Raw genomic sequence first — 22,500 nt, forward strand, 5'->3', positions numbered from 1 at the left:
ACCCTGAACATCGTTTCTATCACAACACTCTGATGTCGGATTCATTCACAACCAGTTTCAACAGGAAACTGTTGCAAGGTAACACAAAAGTTATCAAAATAAAACATTCTGGCCATGACCCATAGGGGGCTCTGTAGATGTGCGTCTCCCTCGCAACGATAAACTGATGTGAAAGTTGAGAAAGTTTAGTTTTTTTCTCTACATAAAAACAACAAAAAGCATCAGTGTGTGTGGCTGCAGGGGGCGCTGTTGCTCGGTAAAAGTTACATAGTGTTGCTTTAATACTTTAATGTAAATACTCTCGAGTTTTCCTTTATTCAAATACAGAAACACTGGCTCCTTGTTTAACATGTTTAAAAACACGTGAGCTTCATGAGCTTGTCGTGCTCGGAGCTGAGGTCCGGCTGTTTGAACTCGACCTGATGTGATCCAGATGTTCTGGAGGAAACTGAGTGAAACCTTCAGTGTTTGATAAATTTTTCAGTTCTTACAGTACCAGTACAGAGTGTGTGTGTGTGTGTGTGTGTGTGTGTGTGTGTGTGTGTGTGTGTGTGTGTGTGTGTGTGTGTGTGTGTCCGGGGTGTCTGTCTGTGTGTGTGTGTGTGGTACTAGACTCCTCCTCTCTGGTCCCAGTTATTAAAGTTACACACCGGACTGGGTGACGTTTGGTCGTTGCTGGTCAGCGCCGCTCGGCCCCTCATGACAACAGATGACTAATCACGCGTTGCTCGGGGCAACGGGAAGGAAATCACCACCAGCTGCTGCCAAACGCTGCAAAATGTCTCTGGTGTTTCTGTCGTTGATTTTCCTCTGCAGGTAACGAGCAGGAAAACCCTGAAAACCCTTGACAGCATAAATCTGGATAAACGGGCAGATCCGGGAATTTATTTTCCGTTTCTCACACATGGTGAGAAAATGCGTTTGTCTTGGCAGAGTCAATGTTCTTCTACATCTCAAATGTAATTTGTTGAGACATTTCCCTGTTTCTCTTTCCGACTGTGTCCTCGTGTCCATGTTGGTCAGTCATGAATGAAATGAACGAGTTGAATGTCCTGGTTTGAAATGTGGCTTCACATCAGGCGCAGTGTCGATGTGGTTCCAGACGTGTGAGGTCACAAAATAATCAAAACAGTCGAAGCGTTGCTTTTCCCAGAAACTCGTCTTGTTAGTAATTAGATATTATCTGTGTCTTCATGTTATTGAGTTGTGGTTTGCAGATGAAGCTCCGGAGCAGTGGAGGGGACACAGATCAGTCAGAGGGTCGGATGTGTTAGACAGATAATGCACTGCAGGCTCCACTCTCAGGCTCCACTGATCAATAATTGAAGTCTCATGTTCGACATGAAACCTTTTTAAAGGCAGAACTGAACCTCCACAAACACACATTTACTCTTTCATGTTGAGATGTTCAGGTTCAGTTTGATCCTTCGCTGCTTTATGAGTTTTAAAAAAGAGAAATTCAGTCAGTTTGACAAAGACCAAGACTTTGGAGCCAACTCAGAATGTGCATGTCCTGTTTGACACTGTATGTGGTTACACACTCAATGCAATCCCGACTGCATTACTCACCTGCACCCAACAGGTGGCAGCAGAGGGCGTTCCATGAATCACGACTGAAACAAAACAAAACTTTAATAATTCTATTTAAAAATCTAGAATTTAAACTCATTTTACTGTGATTATCAGTCACAGTGAAATAAAACATAATTGTGTCTTTTTGTTTTCGGATCAATCATCTCACAGTTTTGTTGATTTGTGTTTTATTGTCACAGGTTTGATTCTGGTTTTGAGGCGCAGACGTGAAGTCTGAGTCCTGAACACAGAAGACGTCTCAACCTTTCCTGGAAACCTGAGCGTGAGTAAAACAGCAAATAGTAGTTGTCCTGGTTCCGCTGGTTACCTGTGATTGGTTGTTTAATGGTTGTGCGTCCTCTCGGCAGGTGACCTGCTGTGCGTCTGGGCAGCCTGGCTGCCTCCCTGCATCCAGATGAATGAAGAACGCTCCGGGACACAGAGACACAGCTGATACAGGTCAGAGGTCAACGCTCACATGTCCCCCCCCCTCGCCAAGGAGGTTAATGTCTTCATCTAATGCAGTTCATTAAGTTTCTCTTTGTCTGATTAGAGGTTTGCAGTTGAATGTACTTTTAGGTTTTGTTCCACCCTGATGACAAACAGACACGTGGACGGTGGTGGAGGAGAAAATGATCCAGGATCTGTAGTAAACTCAGTGTTTTATATTTGCAGTGTTGGATGAACGTTGTGTGATTTGTTCTTCTCCTCAGGGCATGAAGGTGTTTCTGCAAATATGATGAAGAAAAAGAATCCTCACAAGTGAGTGGAGATGTGTCTCAGCTGATTTAGTTTGTGGCTGAAATAACTTTATTTACTGCAGCAGGAAACATGAGATCAGATGATGTTTCTGTTTCCACGTGAGAGAATCAAACATGTCACTGTACAGGAAACACAAGAGCAGCCTGGGTCCGACCACCAAAGTTCTGTCGCAGCCTCGATCCAACATCGTCGGCAGCAGGATCCAACACGTGTGGAAGGAGGGAGCAGGTCATGTGGTCTGGAAGGGAACGGTGCTCGACCAGGTAATCATCAGAGAGGAGTCCACGGAGCCTCGGGATCATCACATGTGGTTCTCATCTGAATGTGTTTGCACCAGGTGCCAGTGAACCCGTCGCTCTACCTGATCAAGTACGATGGTTTCGACTGTGTTTATGGTCTGGAGCTGCACAAGGACGAGAGGGTTCAGGGGCTGGAGGTGCTTCCTGACCGACTGGGTGAGAGTCCACAGAACACACCGTCCTAAAAACCACGTCAACATGTTGCCAAGCTGCGTTAATGTTATGAATTCTTTATCTCTGCAGCTAAATCCCGTGTGACAGACGCCAGCCTGGCAGACACCATGATAGGGAAAGCGGTGGAGCACATGTTTGAGACGGAGGAGGGTCCGAAGGAGGAGTGGCGGGGGATGGTTCTGGCCCGAGCTCCCATCGTGACCACCTGGTTCTACATCACCTACGAGAAAGACCCCGTCCTCTACATGTACCAGCTGCTGGACGATTATAAAGAAGGAGATCTCCGCATCATGCCCGACTCCAGTGAGTGAAGTTTCATAGGAACCCAACTACTTTGTCTCAGTGACACCTAGTGGCTGCAGGGGTTGTGTTTTCAATGAATTTTCCAAAAATGTTCCTTTAAATCTCTTGGAAATTAGGTTTAATCTTTGTTTTCCTCTGTTTTGGTTCATTAATATCAGCGGTGACATGTCTTGTTTTCCGTCTCTCTGCAGACGACAGCGTCCCGACGGAGAGGGAGCCCGGCGAGGTGGTGGACAGCCTGGTGGGTAAACAGGTCGAGTACGCCAAAGAGGATGGCGGCAAGCGAACCGGCATGGTCATTCACCAGGTGGAGGCCAAACCCTCCGTGTACTTCATCAAGTTTGACGACGACTTTCTCATTTACGTCTACGACCTGGTCAAAACTTCGTAAGAACCTGGCGTTGACATCCAAACACCTGAAGTGTCCGATCCGGAGATGAAAAATGAAAACTCGCTGCAGAAGAACACAGGACAGATGCTCAGTGAAGATGAAGCCTCGTCTACGACCTTCTTTGACTCTTAAAATGGAAAATTCAATTGGCCGTGGATTTATGTTACTCTCACAAAGTCTTAAACTTTCTGACGCCTTTTTGAAAGAAGGAAATCTCTCCGGAAATTCAGTTTTAATCCCGTATTTCAGTTGAAGATGAAACGAGGCCTTTTAGAAACTCACATTCTGAACAAAGATTTGCTGACAACTTAAAATCTGTTTCATCCCCTGAAGAAACCAAACCTGAGAAGAGAATCCTTCTTAGTATCTGTTTCATCCAGTGAGCTGCAGAGGAAGATCTTCGGTGTTGCTGACGTGTGATTAATTAGCAGAACTAATGATCATAACACATGGAAAAGTTTGACAAAGAAACAAGACGATCTCTGGAGAAATGTCTCGAGCTGCTGGCAGAAGAGAAAACGTGAACATGTTTCGTACATCGTGACCCCAGAAAACGAGAAGACTCCGAGTGAGGAAGAAAAGTCTGGAGGTGAACGAAAGACGAGAAGGAGGCGAATTCTTGGTCCATAAAACAAAAAGCAAGAAAAACACTCACGTTAAGTTAAAATTAGTGAAAACAACCTTAGAAATAGATATAACTCATAAATATGACTCGACATGAGTCATTGATTTTTTTCCTCCTCTGGCAGAAATGTTTTTCTGTACAACTGAGATTCACGAGACAGGAAACAAAGAGAGTTGTTTAAACTCTGAGTCTGAACCTTGGATACGAGTGGGAGTTGATTCATTATTAAAATATTAATTAACAAAAAAAACAATCGTCAACCAACCCGGACGCTTTGGTCGTTTCTGAAAGAAGAGTCTTTAAAACAGATCCCAAATGGAAGTGGAGCGTTTGAGCTTCAGAGCTTCATCCCACTTTGTGCTTATTGTCCCGGCTCCACTTCACCAACATGAAGGTCAACAGATCAAACACTCTCTTTCTTTCATCTTCGCCTGAACCCTGTCGTGAAGTCCTTTGATGTTGAAGACGATGGGACTTTCTGGTGATGTCACTGAAGCCTTTGGACTCGTGTCTCTTTCCCTCGGACGTCTGTTCCGCAGCACGTTTGCAGTCGGTTGTGTTTCATATATGAAGAGATTAAGACGAAGTGAAGGTTTAAATTTACTTTTGATTTTATTTTGGTTTACTCAAGACTGAATGTTTTTCATAAACCTGCGTTCTGTTCAGATCTTTGCTATTTGAACCGAGCTCAACGTTAGAGTCCAGTTTTTACCGGAGACGTTCGAAATCAAGTTGCCATTTTTTTTGGTCGGCCAGCTGCACGTTTAAAAGATTACATTTTATTAACGTGAAAGAACATTTGGAAGCTGATTACTGTCATTTTCCTCCCAAATATTTCTACATTAGAATAAAAAGGAAACCAGTAAAGACCAGTGACTGTAAATAAAGATGGACGACGCTCCTCCACTTCCTCCTGTTGTTCAAAAATGAAGCCGAAATATTTAGGATACGAACGCTGCCATCTACTGGTGACGTTATTTGAATGTCCCGTCCATACACCTGCTAGACCAATCAGGAGCCAGAACTTGTTTTTTAAAGTGTTTCTGATCAGTTTGGTTTTAATTAGTTATTTGATCAAATAAAAACAGGCTGAGACGTCATGATTGACAGCTGAGACTGACTCCTGATTGGTCAGGTGCATGTATGGGCGGGACCTAGATACTACAGCTCTACTTCCTGATCACCACTTCACTGACTCTGACTCTGAATGTTCAAGATGGCGGCGAAGGTATCCAGGTTGTTTTGGCTTCATTTCCGGATAGTGGGAGGAAATGAAGGTGCGTCCTCCATCTTTAATTATTCTGTTTTCAACCAATCAGACGTCTCTGCTGAGTCGCTGCTCAGAAACGAGCTGTTTCTGTCAAACCTTCAGTCTTCGTGCTTCCTGTGATGTAGTTCGTTGCTGAGGCAGATTCCAGCTCTTATTATAACTGCACTAAAAAACTCTGCGATCTGGAGGTTTCTGCACTTGTGAGAAATCTGATCTGATCAGGATCAGTTCTCAGTGACGAGTCAGCGCGTCGTCACGAGGCCTCGACGCACAGCGAGGTTACGTCCAGTTCATTTTACTATTCAAATACAAACGGTTATTGTTGACGTTGGAATGACCTCGGCCTTCTGCCTTGTAATGTTTGTTTTTGTATGTTTTAAAATGTATGTTAATAATTTTTAATGTTAATGGAAAAACCTGATGTGTTGCGTCTTCTTTCCACCATCTTCACAAGTCTGACATCAGCCAGCAGGACGGGTTTGCTGCTCGGCTCAAAGGCACTTAGGTAACATGCAGCGGGTGATTGGATTGAGTTAATGACGGAGTCGTTTGTAAGAAGTCAAACTAAGTCTTTGTCTTCTCAGGACGAGGAGCAGGAACAATTCTTTAACATTTCTATACTCAGCTTTATATACTTGTGAATGTATAAAAACCTTCACATCAACTTTAACTTCTGATCTGTTTTAAATCAAGTGATTTTAATACGAGCTGGTGACAGACCTGTTCTGTACATTTGTGTGTGAGGCTGGAACTTTACACAAAAGACAAAGAAAACATTTAGTTCATAACGATCACGAGCGTAGTTACAGTTGGACTTTAATGCCTCAGCACAAAACAACCACCAAAAGACAAATGAGAGACAAATAAATAATCTTAAGTAAAAAGCAGGAAGCATGAAACAGTGAGCAGGTCTGAAGACACGGAGACGGATCAGAAACCATGACGACGGACCTCCCGGTTGATAAACATCTCAGCTGTGACTTTGGTTTCCATTCACACAGAAAGATGATTTCCACAACGTCTTTTTTGCTTCTCAAAGAAAATAGCTTCAGCAACAAATCAGACAGAAATGTGTCCGTTTTAGTTTTTTCCTCTTTAGGTTGATGTGTCTTCACCGTCGTCTCCTCAGTCGGATGAAAACTTCACCTCTTTCCTGCATCTTATTATTAATAACTAATACTTTATCCACCACCTCTCTGTCTCTTGTCTTTCTATCCATCTCCCGTCTATAAGCAAATTAAAATGTAAACCAGAAACTTTGGATTTTCTTACTTCTGATGGAACCAAGCAAACAGCTCCCCCTGCCTGCAGTCTTCTGTAATACACGACGCTCAATACGTCCCAGTTCTATTCGATCTCGTCTGAATTCAAAATGTCACCGTTCTTTAAAAAAATACACACTGACCCTGGTTAATTCATCATGAAAGAAAAAGATGCAAATACTTTTCATTGGTTTTACTCTTCAGGCGTTGAACTGACGCAGTAGAGCAGCATGAGGAGCGAGCATGAGGAGGAGTGAGCATGAGGAGCGAGCAGGAGGAGGAGTGAGCAGGAGGAGCGAGCAGGAGGCGGCAGGAGCCTAAAACAAGGGCACTTTTTACTGTCGGTTACCAGGCGCCATGTTAACGTGATGTTTAACCTCCTGCACTGAATAACATCCGCTTCACAATAACTCAGGCACTGAAGCTCATCCGTCCGTTCTCACCAGAAAAATTACAGAATCAAAGTTTAAAAGATGAAAAAAAAAACAAAGAAAAAAAACAGCATCGTGTATAAAAACCCTCAAATTTCTCAGATGCAGTTTATTCCACTTCTGCTTTACGAGGCCGGGTCGCTATGAAAATATCTCTCGCTATATAAACAGGCATAGTTGATGTTTCTGTACAAGCGTTTCCCCACACAGCGCGGTGCGTGATGTCCGTGTGCGTCGGCACTGAGGCAGGTGTGTGTGTTACAGACAGATCAGGCAGCCGTCAGTCGTCAATGAACGTCAGCCGGCCCGGCCCCTCGTTCTTCATCCAGCGGCGATACCTCTTCATCCTCGGGTCTGTCGCCATCTTCACCTTCATCTCCTCCTCCTGATCCTTCCTGTGCAACTGGAGGAAACACACGCAGACCGGTCACAGTCGCTCGCTGTGAGCATCCAGAGGGAAACGTGCAGAGAGAAGAAGAAAGACATAACTCAAAGTCACGAACCTCGTAGTTTTCTTTGATCCAGAGCCGTTTCTCCATGAACGTCTGTCTGGGGCTTTCATCCAGGCTGTCGAACTGAGACTGAGACATCTTCATGTATCTCCTGAGAGTGAGAGCAGAGCGAGCTGTGAGACGACCCGTCACCGAGCGGACGCTGACGTGACCACGTGAACCTTTCTAATGGCAACTGACCTGATCAGGTAGAGTTTCTCCTCCTCGCCGTACTCCTCCCTGCAGATGGTGAAGCGGTAAACCCAGGAGACGTACCAGGTCAGGTAGGTGGTCAGGTAGTAGGGGAAGAGCACGATCTGACACAGCAGGATGTCCGACAGGTTGGGCTTCTGGTAGCCTCCCTTGATGTCGATCTTGGTTTTGATGATGTCACGGATCACCTCCTCCTCCTGCTCGCGGATCTCCTCTTTGGAGCGCCGGTTCTTGCCCTTCTCCTTGGTGCGGTTGAGGAGGCCCTGCTGCCTGGCGATCTCCGTGGCCTGGATTCGGTACTTGGGGACCGTCACCAGGTAGTTGATGGCCTCCTTGTAGCTGCTGTGCCAGCTGTAAAACTGCAGGAGAGACGGAGGCTTGTTATCTGACGGGTTCACACCTGGAAGATCACGACTGGGAAACGATTCAGTATCATCATTTACTCTAAAGCGGTTTTCACTGTGGATTTGTTCGTGGCTCATTGCTGCTGCTTGTCTGAGAGTGAAGCTCTGAGCTGTGGTCCTACCTGGAATATGGAGATGGCACAGATGGTGACCAGGATGACGATCCTGACGTCCACTTTGGGTGTGAGCTGCCGGCGGTAGTAGGTGTAGTAGTGCTGGTAATACTCCTCAGGGTGGTCCAGCATGTAGTCGTAGTCCCGCCGGGTCTCTTCATCCTGCACGCACACACACACACACACACACACACACACACACACACACACACACACACACACAGAGATAATGAATATTATTCACTCCCTGGATTTCTTATTGATTTATCTTATTTACTTTATTTGGCTTCTTTCCACTTTTCTGACTTGTTGACTTCTCTGGTTTCACGTACTTATATTTTAGTATTTTAGTATTTTACCTCGATCGTTGTCGCATCTCAATCATTTTATTTTCGAATCTTTATTTTCTTGGCTTTGCTGTTTCCACATTTAAAATGAATGAGACTTATGACAGTGTTTCCCTGTCCTGGATGTTTTAATATTATTCTATGTGTTATTTGAGAGGCAGGTTATTAGTTCTATTGCTTTTATCTGTAAAACACTTTGAGTTACATTGTTTGTATGAAAAGTTGAAAGATCAATTGATTGATTGATCAGAGAGAGATTATAAGATGCAAACATAAGAATCCCCTTAGATTAATAATGAAGGATCGTTTCATATAGAAAACTGCTTGTGAGTAAGTTTTACCTCAGCACGTGAGTCATCCTGTGATAATAACACGTTTCATTAGTTCATTCATGTTGAACATCAGAGAAACACAATCTGAGTTCATGTTATAAACATGAAGGAAACTTTCTGATTATATGAATTTTACAGGATGTAAAGAACCTGAAGATCTCATTTCTGTTCTGGATCATGAACATGAACAAGTTCAACTTTCTCTCCGACCTTTAGCGTCTCGTAGGCGGTCACGATGAGCAGGAACCTCCGCTGAGCGGACTCCTGGGTCTCCCCCTCCAGACCCGGCTCCTCCACCCTGAACCGGTCCGGGTGGTACCGGCGGGCCAGCTGCCGGTACGCCCGGCCGATCTCCAGCTTGGCGGCCTCCCGGGACACGCCGAGCACATCGTAGCAGACCTCGGTTCCGCAGTAGAGCCCCTCCACCAGGCCCGAGGCCCCGGGCAGCGCCCACACGGAGAACAGCAGCACCGCCAGCCGCCACCAGGACCTCGCGGCCCGGGCAGAACCGGGGAACCCGCCGCTGAGCCTCGGCTCCGGGGAAGCAGCCATGTCTGTCCGCCAGGCGGCCCTGTCGCACACTGACGTCTCCGGGTCACAAAGATGACGTGTCATCAAAGATCGTAGATGAACAGAGGTGAGGAGGCTTCTGTCGGTTTTCTCCACCGAACCACGTGTTCTTGGTTTATTTCTTTTTCTCTTCTTGGTTTGTTGAAGAGAATATTTTATGACATCATAATAATATTATAATTAAATAAGAGGCATATACAGAGTCCGTAGTTTTCTACAACGTGACAATATACTTATTATATTGATATGTTGATAGAGTGATACACTCCTGAGTGATGCCTCTGTCTTACATTTACAATCTTTGAGACCGAGACAGGATGATGACGTGCCACATAGTGGCAGCTTCTCCGTTCCGCCCCCTGGTGGTTGTTTAAGAACCTGCTCAAGGTTTAGAGGCTCCAGCCAATAGAAACATCCCGTTAATTAAACAAGGAACCAGGTTCTGATGGAACGTGACGAAACTCAGAGAGAATTTATCATCACACTATTAAACGATGTGGAAGATCCTGCTCAGCAACTCACACACACACCCACACACACACACACACACACACACACACACACACACACACACACACACACACACACACACACACTCTGAGCATGTGCAGTATGTTAAAGTGACTGTTGATGATAAATCGATAACAGAACAGAAAAGATTTTTGGTTTTTTTAAAAGTATTTATTGATCAATTTAACAAGATTGTTTCCTGTCGTCGACTCTGCTGCATTTAAACAGGAAAACGTGCAGAAAACACTCGTGACAGTTTGACTCAACGTTTCATATAAAATTCAGATAAACAAAAGTCCTTCTCACAGATTGACTTCATGCTGCAGATTATTAAAGCACAAACAGAGGAAACAAATACAATCTGTGAACTCACCACCAACCTTACGTCTGTAGAGACTTCAGGAGAAATCAGTGCCAAACACACATTGATCACTTTGATCATCTCCGACATTATAATCTGCATCACTGACCAATCAACAGAGAGCTAACACGTCAGCTGACGTCCAAAAGTGATGACTGAGCAGCTTGAGAAGGATGAACTATACAGGAAAGAAAGAATAAATATAAAGACTGAACTAAGATGTGAGATAACTTGTGTACATTAAAGACACATGTCTTTAGTGGTGAGGAGATAATGAGTGAATTAACATTTTGGTGAACTTTCCCTTGAAGTCCCCAGAGTAAGACTACTAGGCCGTGCACTGATGAGCACATGGAGCCGATCTAACTCAACTGGCAGCCACCTTCTTCTTTTCTTGCGATCTTCGGGAAACGTTTTTTATAGTTTGGAATTTTCTTGACGAGCTCTGTGACCTGCTTGTTGTCCAGGATCTTGTTGTTGAATACGTGACAACGGAAACTGCACATTTCAGCGATGCTCTTGAGTTGAGGATGCGTTTCAACGTGTTTGACCAGATCTCCCCTCAGGTCGTCTCCGTGGGTCAGCAACAAGACCGTTTCCTCCCTGATCTTCCAGCCCAGCCTTTTCTCCAGCTTCAGTAAAATCCCTCTCTCTCCATCCGTGAACCGGCCCAGCTGTAACACCAGCAGCACCACACACTGCCCTCGCTGACAGTACTTCCTACATTCCTCTATGTGGGCCTCTGGGTCGCTGAGATCCTCGTGAAAGAAGTCCGGAGTATCCACCAGTCTCACGGGAATCCCGAACGGCTTGGTCATGAATCTGAATTCACAGTGGCTGGTGACGGGGATGGAGCTCGCCTCGGATCTAAATGGCGTTATGTCCTGCTTGGAGCTTCCAGTATTCAGGATGGTGTTTGCAGATGAACTCTTTCCGGTCCCAGTTAGTCCCAGAAGGACGATGTTAAACCAGTGGTCCGGCGCTGCGAGGACGCTGGTACCTGAAGAGGCAGTCCAGCAAATCTGTCAGTATTTTGAACTAAAGTAAGTAAGATTAGCTCAGTACCACAAAGTATTAGAGTCACTTAAAGGGAAGAAACATTTGGAGATTTCGAGAAAAAATACTTAAAGTTCCTAATTTCATTTAAAAACAAATCAATAAATTACGACTTTATTCTCCTGATATCACAACATTATTCCCGAAATCTCCACATTCTTTTTCTTCCATTTGGCTCTAATACCCTAACCCATAGCAAAGATCCATCTCATTAAACTCTGGTGTACATGTTGTATTGAGTTGTGTTTCATACTTATCGGAGGTGCTGGAGCAGAGTTATGCTGCAATGTGGCCTGACTGGTTGCGTCAGTATCTGTGAAGATGAAACATTCATACTTCTGTTCACTGAGGAACTTTCCTTCATTCCTGGTACTTTGAAACAACATACACATTCATACTTATTAACTTACCTTCACTCCCCCAGTTGTTCTTGGCTCTGAAACAAAAGTCATAATTATTGGAAACAGATCAATAGATGAGAGCGACAGAGAAAGGTCCCATCCTGCTGTCGGGATGATTTTCTTTAATCCATGTTTCTCACTGTAGATTTCTGAAGATTGGAAGCATGATTCCACTTTTCAGGAAGTCTGATGCAAAAACCTTCAGAACAGCCTGAGAAACCCGGCCAGGCAGGAGGATGGGACCCCTGGGGTCTCTACACACAGTGAACATGCAGAACCAACTCGTATTGTTGTAATCAAGATTCTACCTGCTCTTCTCAATGGCTGCCTTTCTTCGTAACACAACCCCTTGGCTGTAGTCTTTGTACTCGTACACGAATGAATGACCCACCGGACACCACGTCCTGCACTCGATGGGCAGATTGTCGGTGGGGACGACGATGGGCACATTGAACACTTCCTCCAGATGAGCGAGTGCTTCTAAACTTTGGAGGTCTGGAGACATGACGACTAAGTGCTTTGTGATTTGTTCTCCGAAGACGTCCTGAAGTTTAGTGATTTGACCAACGACCTTTTCCTCTTGGGCGTTTTCAGGATCTACGACCAGTATGAACAGATCGAGGCCTGGGTGAGAAAATGCCATGAAGTCAATAATCCGCTGGTCCGGGTTCGGACATTCTGCATCGCAGAGGTCCGGTGTGTTGATGACGCTGAATGAGATGTTCTCTCCCATCACCAGGGTGTCTGACTTGGAGTCAAAGCAACTCGGATCGTTGAGGATCAAATTTCCAATGATGTTCTTGATGTGAATTTTCTTTCCAAGCAGAGCGATGGTTAACTGTTCAGGGTACCCTGTGGAGAGAAGAAGCACTGATGGGTTCCAGGATGATGTTTTTATTAATACTGATGCACTGATGACGTCATTTACATCCAGAGTCCGAGCAGCAGTGATCGTGTGCAGTACTGAGGTCCCCCCCCCCCCCCCCCCCATACATGCACTCGACCAATCGAGCTGTCAATCATGACAATCAAGATGATTAGAACACAAATTAAACAATACAAGTGGCTGCTCTCCATTTACGTAGACAGAGAATTAACAGCGTTCCACAAAGTTGATGCAAAGATGAGGTACAACATGATTAAATAACATAGATGTCAGTAGGATGTCACATGTCTGGGAACAGGATAATAATAACAGGTGATGTACAAATAATACTGTTCATTTAGTTCAGTGTGTTCTGGTGTTGGCTTTGGCAGCAGACTGCGAGCGGAGCACTCACGGGTGACACTTCCTTGAAACGTGTTGCGCTACACTGCAACTGTTGTAACCTGCCCTGCTGAAAAGTTGTGTAACCACGGTCCAGAGTTAAACTCCTGCTGCAGTGCACTGATTTAAAACTTGTGAAAAGAAAAAACAATACTGACGAAAGTTGAGAGGAAGAAAATAAACTGCAGAAGTTTACAATTCACTTCAAAACCACCTGTGAAACTCGAGCGATTCCGGATGGAACATTTATTTTCTTCATTTTATTTCCATGTGTCAGATTCACAAACACAGATGAAATTGTAAATCCCTGATTTACTTTGTGCTCAGTTGAAGTATCGTCCAACAAGAAAAGAAGAAATGATGTCACTTACGAGGCGGAGGAGCTCTGTTATGTTGCATTTTAGCAGCTGAGTGGAGAACAGGCAGCAGGAAGGTTTAACCAGCGTCTCTGCACCAGCTCTGAAGTCTGTGGGACGTGGACCTGACTAATAAAGCTTGATCCTCCCAGTGGGCGGACGACTGAAAACAGCTTCACACAAAACCCATGGTGAGCTGTGTTGTTGCTCATTCGTCCAAAAGGTGGAGCAGAGAGAAGATGGGTGTCCGCTTGTCGATTCCTGCAGGTGAAGTTTACAACATTCCTCGTTTTCAGCTTCTTCCAGTCAATGTTTACGCTTCTCTGTTATATATTTTTTTATTCTGTGAGAAACATTTATTCTCGACTGATTCCCACAGGACTGTGTTTATGTCTGTTGCAGGTCCTGACGTCAGGATGGTGATGATTGGGAAAACTGGAGTTGGTAAAAGTGCCGTCGGTAACACCATCGTGGGTAGAAAGGTCTTCTTGTCTTGTGCGAGTGCTCAGTCTGTCACAGAGACCTGCGAGAAGGAACGGTCCAGAAGTGCCAGAAAGATCCATGTGGTCGACACGCCTGGGATTCTGGATACGTCTAAAAGTGCAGATAGCATCAAGAAAGAAATCGCTAAATGCATCAAGGTGTCCTCCCCCGGGCCTCACGTCTTCCTGCTGGTTATGCAGATCGGCAGGTTCACCAAAGAAGAAGAAAACTGCGTGGAAGCCCTGGAGCAAATCTTCGGCCCCGAGTCGTCCAAGTACATGATTGTTCTGTTCACGCGAGGCGACGAGCTGCAGGGCAGAACCATACAGGACTACGTGCAGACCGGCCATCCCAAACTCCGAGAGCTGATAAACAGATGCGGGAACAGGTACCACGTCTTCAACAACAAGATAAGAATCAACAAAACTCAAGTGGTGAAGCTGCTCGAGAAGGTCGATGACATGGTGGCGGCGAACGGGGGGATGTACTTCTCCGACCACATGTATAAGGAGGTCGAGGAGAAGCAGCAGCAGGAGAACAAAGTCGCAACGGACGAGGAGGTTCAAAACTTCTCCTTCATGTCCGAGCTGCTGCAGAGGGTCCTTCTGTTTCAGGCCATATTAGCTGCTCAGGAGAACAACACCAACAACCTGTACCAGTCCAGCTTCCCCCTCAACTTGACACCCCCGAAATGACGCAGCCTCCAGCTCCTCGTCAAGCTGCAGACTTTCCAACTGAACTTTCTGTGCGACCAGACACAACAATCTGCCCGAGTTCATGAATGTAACGTTACTATGAGTCTACAGCTCGTGTTCTTCTTGACTTCTCCTTGAATGACGGTAGCACTGTGTGTTGTATGTATCATGTGTTTGACATGTTTATCTGTCACACTGTTTTGGCTTCGTTGCCTCTAAGGTTAAATAAAAGCAGTATCTTGTTCCCTCAGTGTCTTGTTCCCTCTGAGCTGCACGACACAGGTTTAAAACATGTATTTATTCACTCATTCATATCCAGTAATTTCAATACTTGTATTTCTAATCCCCCGAAATCAAGAGTTTATCCCAGATAACGACACCGAGGTTATTTAACATCTTCTTCCTCTAACTGGCATTCGTCTCTGTTTCTGTAAACTCTGGTCAGACAGGTTCTTCAGGCGCTTTATCAGAAATGTCAATCAAGGTCGAGCTGTCATAATTTCTGCCTCCGAGCAATAAAAAAAATAAAAAAGGGAGGGAAATAATAACATCTCTGTTGAAAAGCATGAGGAGCAGCCAGTTTGTGTGTTTTGTGCGTTGGGTGAACTCTGAGATGTGATGTGAGTATTTCCATTAAAACCCTGACACATCGAGGTGGAGAGTGAACATGTAACGATCTCTGAGATAATGTGTTGTGTTTACATTGTTCACTTCTTTATCCTGCGTCTATTCAGATGAAGCCGTGGAACGTGACCTGTTGATGTTGCTGACAATAAACTTCTGTTTCTGAAACTTCGTCTGAATTCTTACAGCAAATGGAAACTAGAAGGAAACTCAAAGAGCGCAGACCTCGTCTGATTGGTCACATTATCACCATGTTTACTTACATGTGTTGAGATCAGACACATAAAACCATGGGAACAGAAATGTTCTGCAAACTGCTATGAGGCGCTGAAGAGCAAGTTTTAACATTTAGGTTTAAATTCATTATTTAGGTTTGAAATTTAACATTTAGGTTTTCATGGCTCAATGTCGAAGTCAAGAACCTGAAAAGGAATCTTGACCTTTGAGACGTCAGTGGGTGTGAAGACGTTTTTAAGATGCCTGTGAGAAACGTCACCAAAATGACGAACGTGGTGATTTCCAGCTTCAGTGTCGTGTTTTGTTTACTTCCTCTTTTCCTCGCCTGCAGAGCACGTGGACGTTTTTCACCTGGAGGCACGAACCATCACATTCTTGACACTCAGAAGCTTTTTCCGATAAGTCAATGAAGAACCTGTCGGGCGAGAGTTTACTGAAACAGGAGGAGGAAGAGGTTTTAAAATAATAGATTCTGAGTCATTATCTGGGAACATTCTTGATTTGAAGTGATGAGGAATATGAGTAATGAATAAGGATTTGTGTTCCTGTGTCTTACAGATACGACAGCTCGGCTCACACAGGAGGATCCTCACAACGATGCCCAACAGACCTGTTCTGGAAGAATACAACTCAAAGATCCGAACGAAGACAGAAAATTGATTTGATTGTAAAATATAAAATCAATTTCATTCCCACATTGATCCAAATCACACCGGAGATGTGATTTAAATAATTCTTTGCCATTCAGTTTGCTGAGTACCTGTTTCCCTTGTATGACGCAGCAGCTCATGTTACTGTGATAATGAACAGACTCTGTACATGTTGTTTTCATACTGTGACAAACTCAACATTTACCCATGTGTTTCCTGACTTATCACCAGTTTGTGTGGTTCCAGGTTGTAAACACCTTGTGTGTTTGTGTTGGTTTTGTGTTGTGGGCTCCAGTGATCGTGTCACACATGAGAAAAGAAAACATGCTGCACACAAACTATTTTTACCGTCACCATATGTTGTCGGTCTGTCTGTCGATCGCAGTAACGTGTGCGGATCGTTTTTCATTCCATTTCTTTGAGGAAGTAAACGACTCACAAACAGTTTCTCTAAAGAGGCCGTGAAGTTGACGCTAAATCTGAATTTCAAACTGTGTAACAGCGTTTTGTCTTCATCTACTTTTTTAGTTAAGTTGTTGTTAAGTCTTTGTTGGTGTGTTGTCACGTATCTCATCATGTTACTGGCCCCTGCTGCATGTGTCACTCATGTGTGCATGTGTGTCCTACTGTTCACGCAGCTGACATTCCCAGCATGCAGTTCTGCACAGCTCTCTGTACACACACAGCAGATCGAGGGTTTGATTTGAACCTCAAATTAGCCACAACATGAGATGATCACATTCAGGAGGAAGAGCAGCTGTGACACCGAGTTAATTCAAACCTCCTGTAGGAAACGTTTCAGTAATGATGCCTCGGGAGGAAATTATATTTTTGAAACAGTGTTGAAAGTTTCTCTGTGGAACATTGAAGGAGACATTTCCATCTGAACCAGAGTCAGAGGGAGAGCAAAGGTTTGACCTGGTTTCTCAAAGTGGGTACAGACCCTGGATGTGGAGCAGCACTGAGTACTGAACATTCAGTTCCCACAGACTCAATGTACGTAAAGATGGCCGACGCGTCTCCAACTCCTCCCACTGTCTAGAAATGAGGCCAAAAGATTTCGGATGCTAACGCTGCCGGCGAGATCAGGAGCCGCAGCGTTGAGGTCGCGCTCGACCAATCACAAGTCAGTCTCAGCTGTCAATCATGATGTTTCACCTGTTTTTATGTCATCTAATAACCAACAACTCTCACTCTACTCACTGCTTTCTTTAGTCGTTCATATTTCAGGTTGGAGGCTTTTAGACTTTTAGTTCAGAGATTAACAGTCATATTAACAGTCATATTAACAGTCATATGTTAAATAGTTTCTTTCACTGAGGTCGTTGGCACCGACAGTATAATGTTACAGCATGTATAGAATGTGTAGGAGGGTGTTATATATATACACAGCCCCCCCCGACCTCTAACATGTTAAAGCCACTCGGAGCTGTCGTATATAAGAGCTGAAGCGTCTGCAGCGTCTCCACATTCACCATCAAGGTGCATCAGGGACTCATTTTACTATCTGCATCCAAAGTGAGCATCTGAACATATGTTTATGTTATATAAGGTATGTTTTTTATTGTAGTAAAACTCCTTTTCTCTGTGTTGACAGGGGGTTGGAAGCCGTGTGACGATGTCGACCGAGAAGAACTCTGAGGTGGTCGCCTGCGACGCCGCCATCATGAAGAGCGTCTGGGAGATCAGGGAGCGAGAGCAGGACCAGAGGAAGCAGCAGGAGCAGGAGCGGTTACAGAAGAGCGCCCTGTCCTCGTAAGGACTGTTTGTCTGTCTGTGTGCAGGACGTCTGACTGATGACTCATTAGTATTTTAATTAAAAGGATGGACGAAGTAGTAGAGTGACCGGAAATGTGGGAGGAGTGTTTAGTAATTTTGAGAAACATTTATTTATTTTAGTTCATTTCATAATTTAGTTTGATTTTTTCAGCTACACAGTAAAAAAGTTTTTGATTCATCTAATACTTAACATTTACATTTATCATGACACCAAACTTTGTACTGACCTGATGTTTGCTGGATGAACTCAGGTCCTGACCTGTAACTGACCATATAACTGACCTGTAACTTATTACACTTCACAATAACTGTTTCTATAATATTCTCTAATGATCCATTTTAAGAGTTGGATGCACTAAATGTTGGTCTCTTTAAAAAACAAAACCTCTACTAAATAAATCGTCAGATTTGGAGTTCAGATGAATGTGTTGACACTTGACTGGTACCTTCCGTCAGTAGCTGCCGGGTGTGGTTGTTTTAAGAGACGTGTTGATTGAAGTGAAGCGACAGGTGATTAACGACTGATGGACTCACAGATTTAATAGAGGCAACATTTTATTCTGATGATAAATTAGATTAATGCTTTGAGGAATGTTGAAAATGAAAGAGCTCTGATGTGTCCGCACCCTGAAACCAGAGCTCGGTCAGTCACCTCCTGTTCTGTGGTGGATTCTGTAACGAGTCTTTTGTGGGATTAGAGAAAATGAAAACCTGACCAGTGACACAGGTTTGATTCCCTTCTGGAGTTCTAACTACTCCATATTTTAAAGTAACACTATGAAACTTTTAATAAGCAGCAGCGCCCTCTGCTGTTGATTAATTCTGTCGGCCTCCGTGTCCGAGGGATAACGTTTTTGTATGTAGATAAAAAGTCTATCAATGTGTTTGTATATATATTAATACTATATATATATTTTGAAGCTGCCATTTAGAGTGACAGAATGAAAGGTTTCTCATGTTGGACAGTTTCCAACCACTGTCCCTAGAAGGAGGTTCAGTCTTGTACCATTTTCTTCTTCTTATCTTTTTGCTTGCGATCAATAATATCTTGGTTAAACATGAATCATTACCAGGGACACAATCATTTATACTTCCAAGGTACATAACTCTGCATTCCTCAGGTATTAAATATCCGGGAACCCCCTTCAGTATGACATGTATATCTGCCCCTTCACCTCTGAACTAAAGGGTATTAATACACTGCTGTAACCCAGCAGCATGTATTACATAACCCAGCATGATGAAGTTTGAGGGTATGACCGGCTCCTGAAAGTTGAGACTGACCCCAACATATTTTCCTCTATTAGTGTCACGACCTGTAGGTGGTGGTGTGGTTCCATCAGTTTGGACTCATTTTCCCATCCTACCCTATATACCATACCAATATTCATGTAGTGCTTTGCATGACATGATATTCACTACTGCCGTTACATGTGAGCCACCATGAAATATTTACTGGAAGTTAATGTGAGACTAAGATCTTGCGTATTGTCTTTGTGTTGACAGAAGACGTTTTTTCTTGTATGTTTGTTTCCGCAGTATTAACGAGGAGTGGGCAGGTCGTTTCAGAGCCAGACAGGGAAACTACAAACGGGTGGAAAGTAAAACCAAACCCGCTGACACTCAAATAGAAAATGAGAATTTCTGGAAGGGCAAGGCACCTGTGGCTCATCCTCCGCTGCCTCGTGGTGCAGGTCCGGGATCTTTTGGCCGACCAGGAGCCCAGAGCAGGGGCTTCTCCTCTCAAACGCCAGGCCACAAGAACAAAAAGGGGCAGGACAAGAGTTTCAACAGGTTGCAGTCCCTCATGTTCATCACCCAGACTCAACCTTGTTCCATGGTGTGGGGAAAGTCATGGAAGTACAACAAATCTTTGCCACCACCAGCAGAGGCTACATCAGACTGGGGTCAGTGCTGGATGTTTGCGACCCAGCAGCCTCACTCTGAAGCAGACAAGCCAAACGGGCCCAACATGAAGGACCCTCACAGTCTTCATCTGTGGAACAAGCCAGACTACAGGCTGATGGAGACAGAAGAGCTAGACGTGAGTCTTCCTGCTGAGAAGTGGCAGAGTTCCTGGAGGAAATCAAACCCAAGCAATAAGAAAGATCCATCTTCTGTAAATGAAGAGAATGTCAGCAGATACGGTTTCTTCACCATGTTGCTGGAGAGTCTGCACCACGACAAAACCCCGTGCTCAGAGTGGAGTGATTCATGGAGATCCACCAAGGCAGCGAGTCAGCAGGATCATCTTCCAGATGAAGCTTTAATTAATGAGTCCGTTATGAACACGCAAGATAAGAAGTGTGAGGTAAGCTCCATGTGGGAGGACTGTTGGAGGATTTCCAACCTTCACGGCTGCAACAAATCCGAGCCTCAAAGTGAAAGCTCTCACAGTCCAGAGTGGGAAAATTCATGGAGAGCCGCTACGGTTGTCAACAACAACCACGGTAATTCTGATCGCTCTTTGAGACCAGATGACAATGATTCCTATGATGATTCCATCCAGTGGAAACAGTCTTTTCTTCAGAAAATCAAGCTTGAGTCCAATGAGCATAAGTACAAAGATCTGTACCTGCAGCTCTACAACGAATTTAACGCTCTCTCTGAGTGGAGCAAGTCATGGCAGGTGACGAAAAACAACTCACAACCCTGTGAAGAAATAGAGAAGGTTCTAAAGGCCCAGTCGCCTAAGATGGAGACCACTCTGAAGACTCAGACGATGGAGAAGTGTTCATCATCAGAGGAAGCAGACCCAGACTATGAACAACTGAAACATGACATAATATACTGGCCGAAGAGAGGATTCACCCAATCTAAGCTGCAGTCTCTGAGATCTGTGGAAAATGTCTCATTTTCCTCAAACTGGATGGACTCCTGGAAAACACTGAAACATAGAATGAGGGTGGAAAGAAGAAGAACGAGGCCTGACCCCATGAGGCCTTTCAGGGAGTCAGAGGACAGAGACACGAGGTCCACTGCCTCAGAATGGAAAGACTCATGGAAATACAGATGTCAGCCTCTGCAACAGGAGCCTGAACTCTGGCAGGGAGGTTGGTCCACCACACCCCAAGTCCGAGTCGATCGGGCAAGGTACCAGGACCACTTTGCGCCTGTGGAACTCCCTAAGAATGGACCAACTGCGGAGCAGACTTGGGGAGCATCGTGGAAGTCCACAAGGCGCCAGCAGCGATCACAACCTCTGCAAGGTAATGCACAATCCAGCCAAGGAAGTTCAAGTGCAGCCTCCAACCTTCCCAGCAGTTCACAGGCTCAGAGGAGGTATCATGGGTCAAGTTCTGACTGGCAGGCGTCCTGGATGGTCTCAGACAGCCAGTTTCACCATGATACACCCTCACTAATCCAGTGGAGCGAGGCCTGGAGGTGTTCCGCCTTCCACACAGAGAACGGGACAGAGCAGGGTTCTACACAGAACTGCGTGGATGAAGTGATGGAGATCCAACCCATGAAAGAGAAGATGTCCTTGCAGAGAGCTGAAGCTAAAATGAGCTGGACTTTAGATGACAAGATGTTCAGGGAAAGATACCCTGAGAAACAGTGGAGCACATCATGGAGAGCTGAGTCACTTCTGAACCATCAAACAAGTTATCATAGATCTTCAGGACAACCTGGGAAAGCTCTGTGCAACACAACTCAGCAGCACCAAGCCACTGCCGACGAGGATGGATCCAAGTGGGGAAGCTCCTTCAGACTGGCCAACCCGATGCCCCTCGTGGAGAAGCCATGGTTGGAGTCCTCTCCCAACCTGTGTCACCACACAGTTTTGTGGTCAAGAGGAAATAATGCACAGAACAAGATCTACACTAACTTAAACAACAACCCTACGATGTACAGCCTGTGGAGAAGCTCCTATCTGTTACTGCAGGAGCCCATTGCACAGATCAAACAGAAAAGCAAGTCCGAGGAGCTCGTTGACCCGAGGGTGATCATAACGAAGAAGATCCAAACAAGAACGCATTTGTTCTCCAATATTGAAAATGAGAAACAATCAGAGAAGACGTGCCCAGGAGGCCACCTCATCGGCAAAACCCAACCTCGTCCCAAGAAAGTCCCGGCTTCAGAAAAGAAAGTTAAGATGGCGGATGAGACCAAAGACAAGTTCTTTGAAGGCTGGGCAGAATCCTGGAGGTCCTTGGACCTGCCTGGTGGTGTGAGAGAGCAGATGCCCATGAAGTCGCCCTCAGGTTGGGCCGAGTCATGGAAGTTTCTCCTTCCCCTGTACCAGACCACGAGTGGCCCCAAAGCCAAATAGAAGTCCTGGATGTTTCAGCTCAGACGAATCAAACTGAGCATTTTCTTTAAACTTCCTGTAACAGACCGACCACGTCAATAAAGAACATTTTAACAGAGGTTGTTTTCTTTTGCCAAATGCAATAATCACAAATTTGTCTCTGATTTATTGATCACTGATATTTGAAGAGAATTGCTGAATTACTAAAAATATTTAATTCGATTCCATTTTATTTGCGTAGCACCAAATCATAACACACATTATCTCAAG

At 44.8% G+C, this 22,500-nt stretch overlaps 5 protein-coding genes across 6 annotated transcripts in view; 3 read left to right on the forward strand and 2 right to left on the reverse strand.

Annotated features, from left to right (window-relative positions):
• LOC117771378 (spindlin-Z) overlaps window positions 1-3,998 on the forward strand; it is a 4,965-nt gene extending 967 nt beyond the window's left edge. For both annotated transcript variants that reach the window (XM_034601652.1, XM_034601653.1), the window contains exons 2-8: window positions 1,773-1,855; window positions 1,941-2,031; window positions 2,286-2,334; window positions 2,462-2,597; window positions 2,672-2,789; window positions 2,877-3,110; window positions 3,302-3,998. In XM_034601652.1, the coding sequence (XP_034457543.1) occupies window positions 1,992-2,031; window positions 2,286-2,334; window positions 2,462-2,597; window positions 2,672-2,789; window positions 2,877-3,110; window positions 3,302-3,501 (777 nt within the window). In that variant the 5' untranslated portion in view covers window positions 1,773-1,855; window positions 1,941-1,991 and the 3' untranslated portion in view covers window positions 3,502-3,998. The remainder of the gene's footprint in view (window positions 1-1,772; window positions 1,856-1,940; window positions 2,032-2,285; window positions 2,335-2,461; window positions 2,598-2,671; window positions 2,790-2,876; window positions 3,111-3,301) is intronic.
• Window positions 1-13,615, reverse strand: part of LOC117771379 (immune-associated nucleotide-binding protein 9-like) — a 17,532-nt gene extending 3,917 nt beyond the window's left edge. The window contains exons 1-4 of the mRNA XM_034601654.1: window positions 13,526-13,615; window positions 12,196-12,739; window positions 11,740-11,922; window positions 10,760-11,430 (exon numbers count right to left, since the gene is read on the reverse strand). Coding sequence (XP_034457545.1) covers window positions 10,793-11,430; window positions 11,740-11,878 — 777 coding nt within the window. The 5' untranslated portion in view covers window positions 11,879-11,922; window positions 12,196-12,739; window positions 13,526-13,615 and the 3' untranslated portion in view covers window positions 10,760-10,792. The remainder of the gene's footprint in view (window positions 1-10,759; window positions 11,431-11,739; window positions 11,923-12,195; window positions 12,740-13,525) is intronic.
• Window positions 7,166-9,579, reverse strand: dnajc25 (DnaJ (Hsp40) homolog, subfamily C, member 25). Its single transcript, XM_034601615.1, has 5 exons — window positions 9,200-9,579; window positions 8,320-8,472; window positions 7,782-8,152; window positions 7,593-7,692; window positions 7,166-7,492 (listed from the first exon to the last, which is right to left on the reverse strand). Exons 1-5 carry the CDS (start codon window positions 9,539-9,541, stop codon window positions 7,370-7,372), a joined length of 1,089 nt encoding a protein of 362 aa, XP_034457506.1. The 5' UTR covers window positions 9,542-9,579; the 3' UTR covers window positions 7,166-7,369.
• A 129-nt stretch (window positions 13,616-13,744) lies between the features above and the next one.
• On the forward strand, window positions 13,745-14,710 carry LOC117771376 (GTPase IMAP family member 7-like). Its single transcript, XM_034601641.1, has 2 exons — window positions 13,745-13,777; window positions 13,913-14,710. The coding sequence occupies exons 1-2, from the start codon at window positions 13,750-13,752 to the stop codon at window positions 14,686-14,688; spliced, it is 804 nt and encodes a 267-aa protein (XP_034457532.1). The 5' UTR covers window positions 13,745-13,749; the 3' UTR covers window positions 14,689-14,710.
• Window positions 14,711-17,633: 2,923 nt separating this feature from the next.
• LOC117771303 overlaps window positions 17,634-22,500 on the forward strand; it is a 5,134-nt gene continuing 267 nt past the window's right edge. Inside the window, exons 1-2 of the mRNA XM_034601508.1 lie at window positions 17,634-17,954; window positions 19,518-22,500. The exon at window positions 19,518-22,500 is cut by the window's right edge and continues 267 nt beyond it. Coding sequence (XP_034457399.1) covers window positions 17,818-17,954; window positions 19,518-22,251 — 2,871 coding nt within the window. The 5' untranslated portion in view covers window positions 17,634-17,817 and the 3' untranslated portion in view covers window positions 22,252-22,500. The remainder of the gene's footprint in view (window positions 17,955-19,517) is intronic.

This window comes from Hippoglossus hippoglossus, chromosome 12 (genome assembly GCF_009819705.1).
Source record: "Hippoglossus hippoglossus isolate fHipHip1 chromosome 12, fHipHip1.pri, whole genome shotgun sequence".
In the NCBI taxonomy this organism is placed as follows: Eukaryota; Metazoa; Chordata; class Actinopteri; order Pleuronectiformes; family Pleuronectidae; genus Hippoglossus; species Hippoglossus hippoglossus.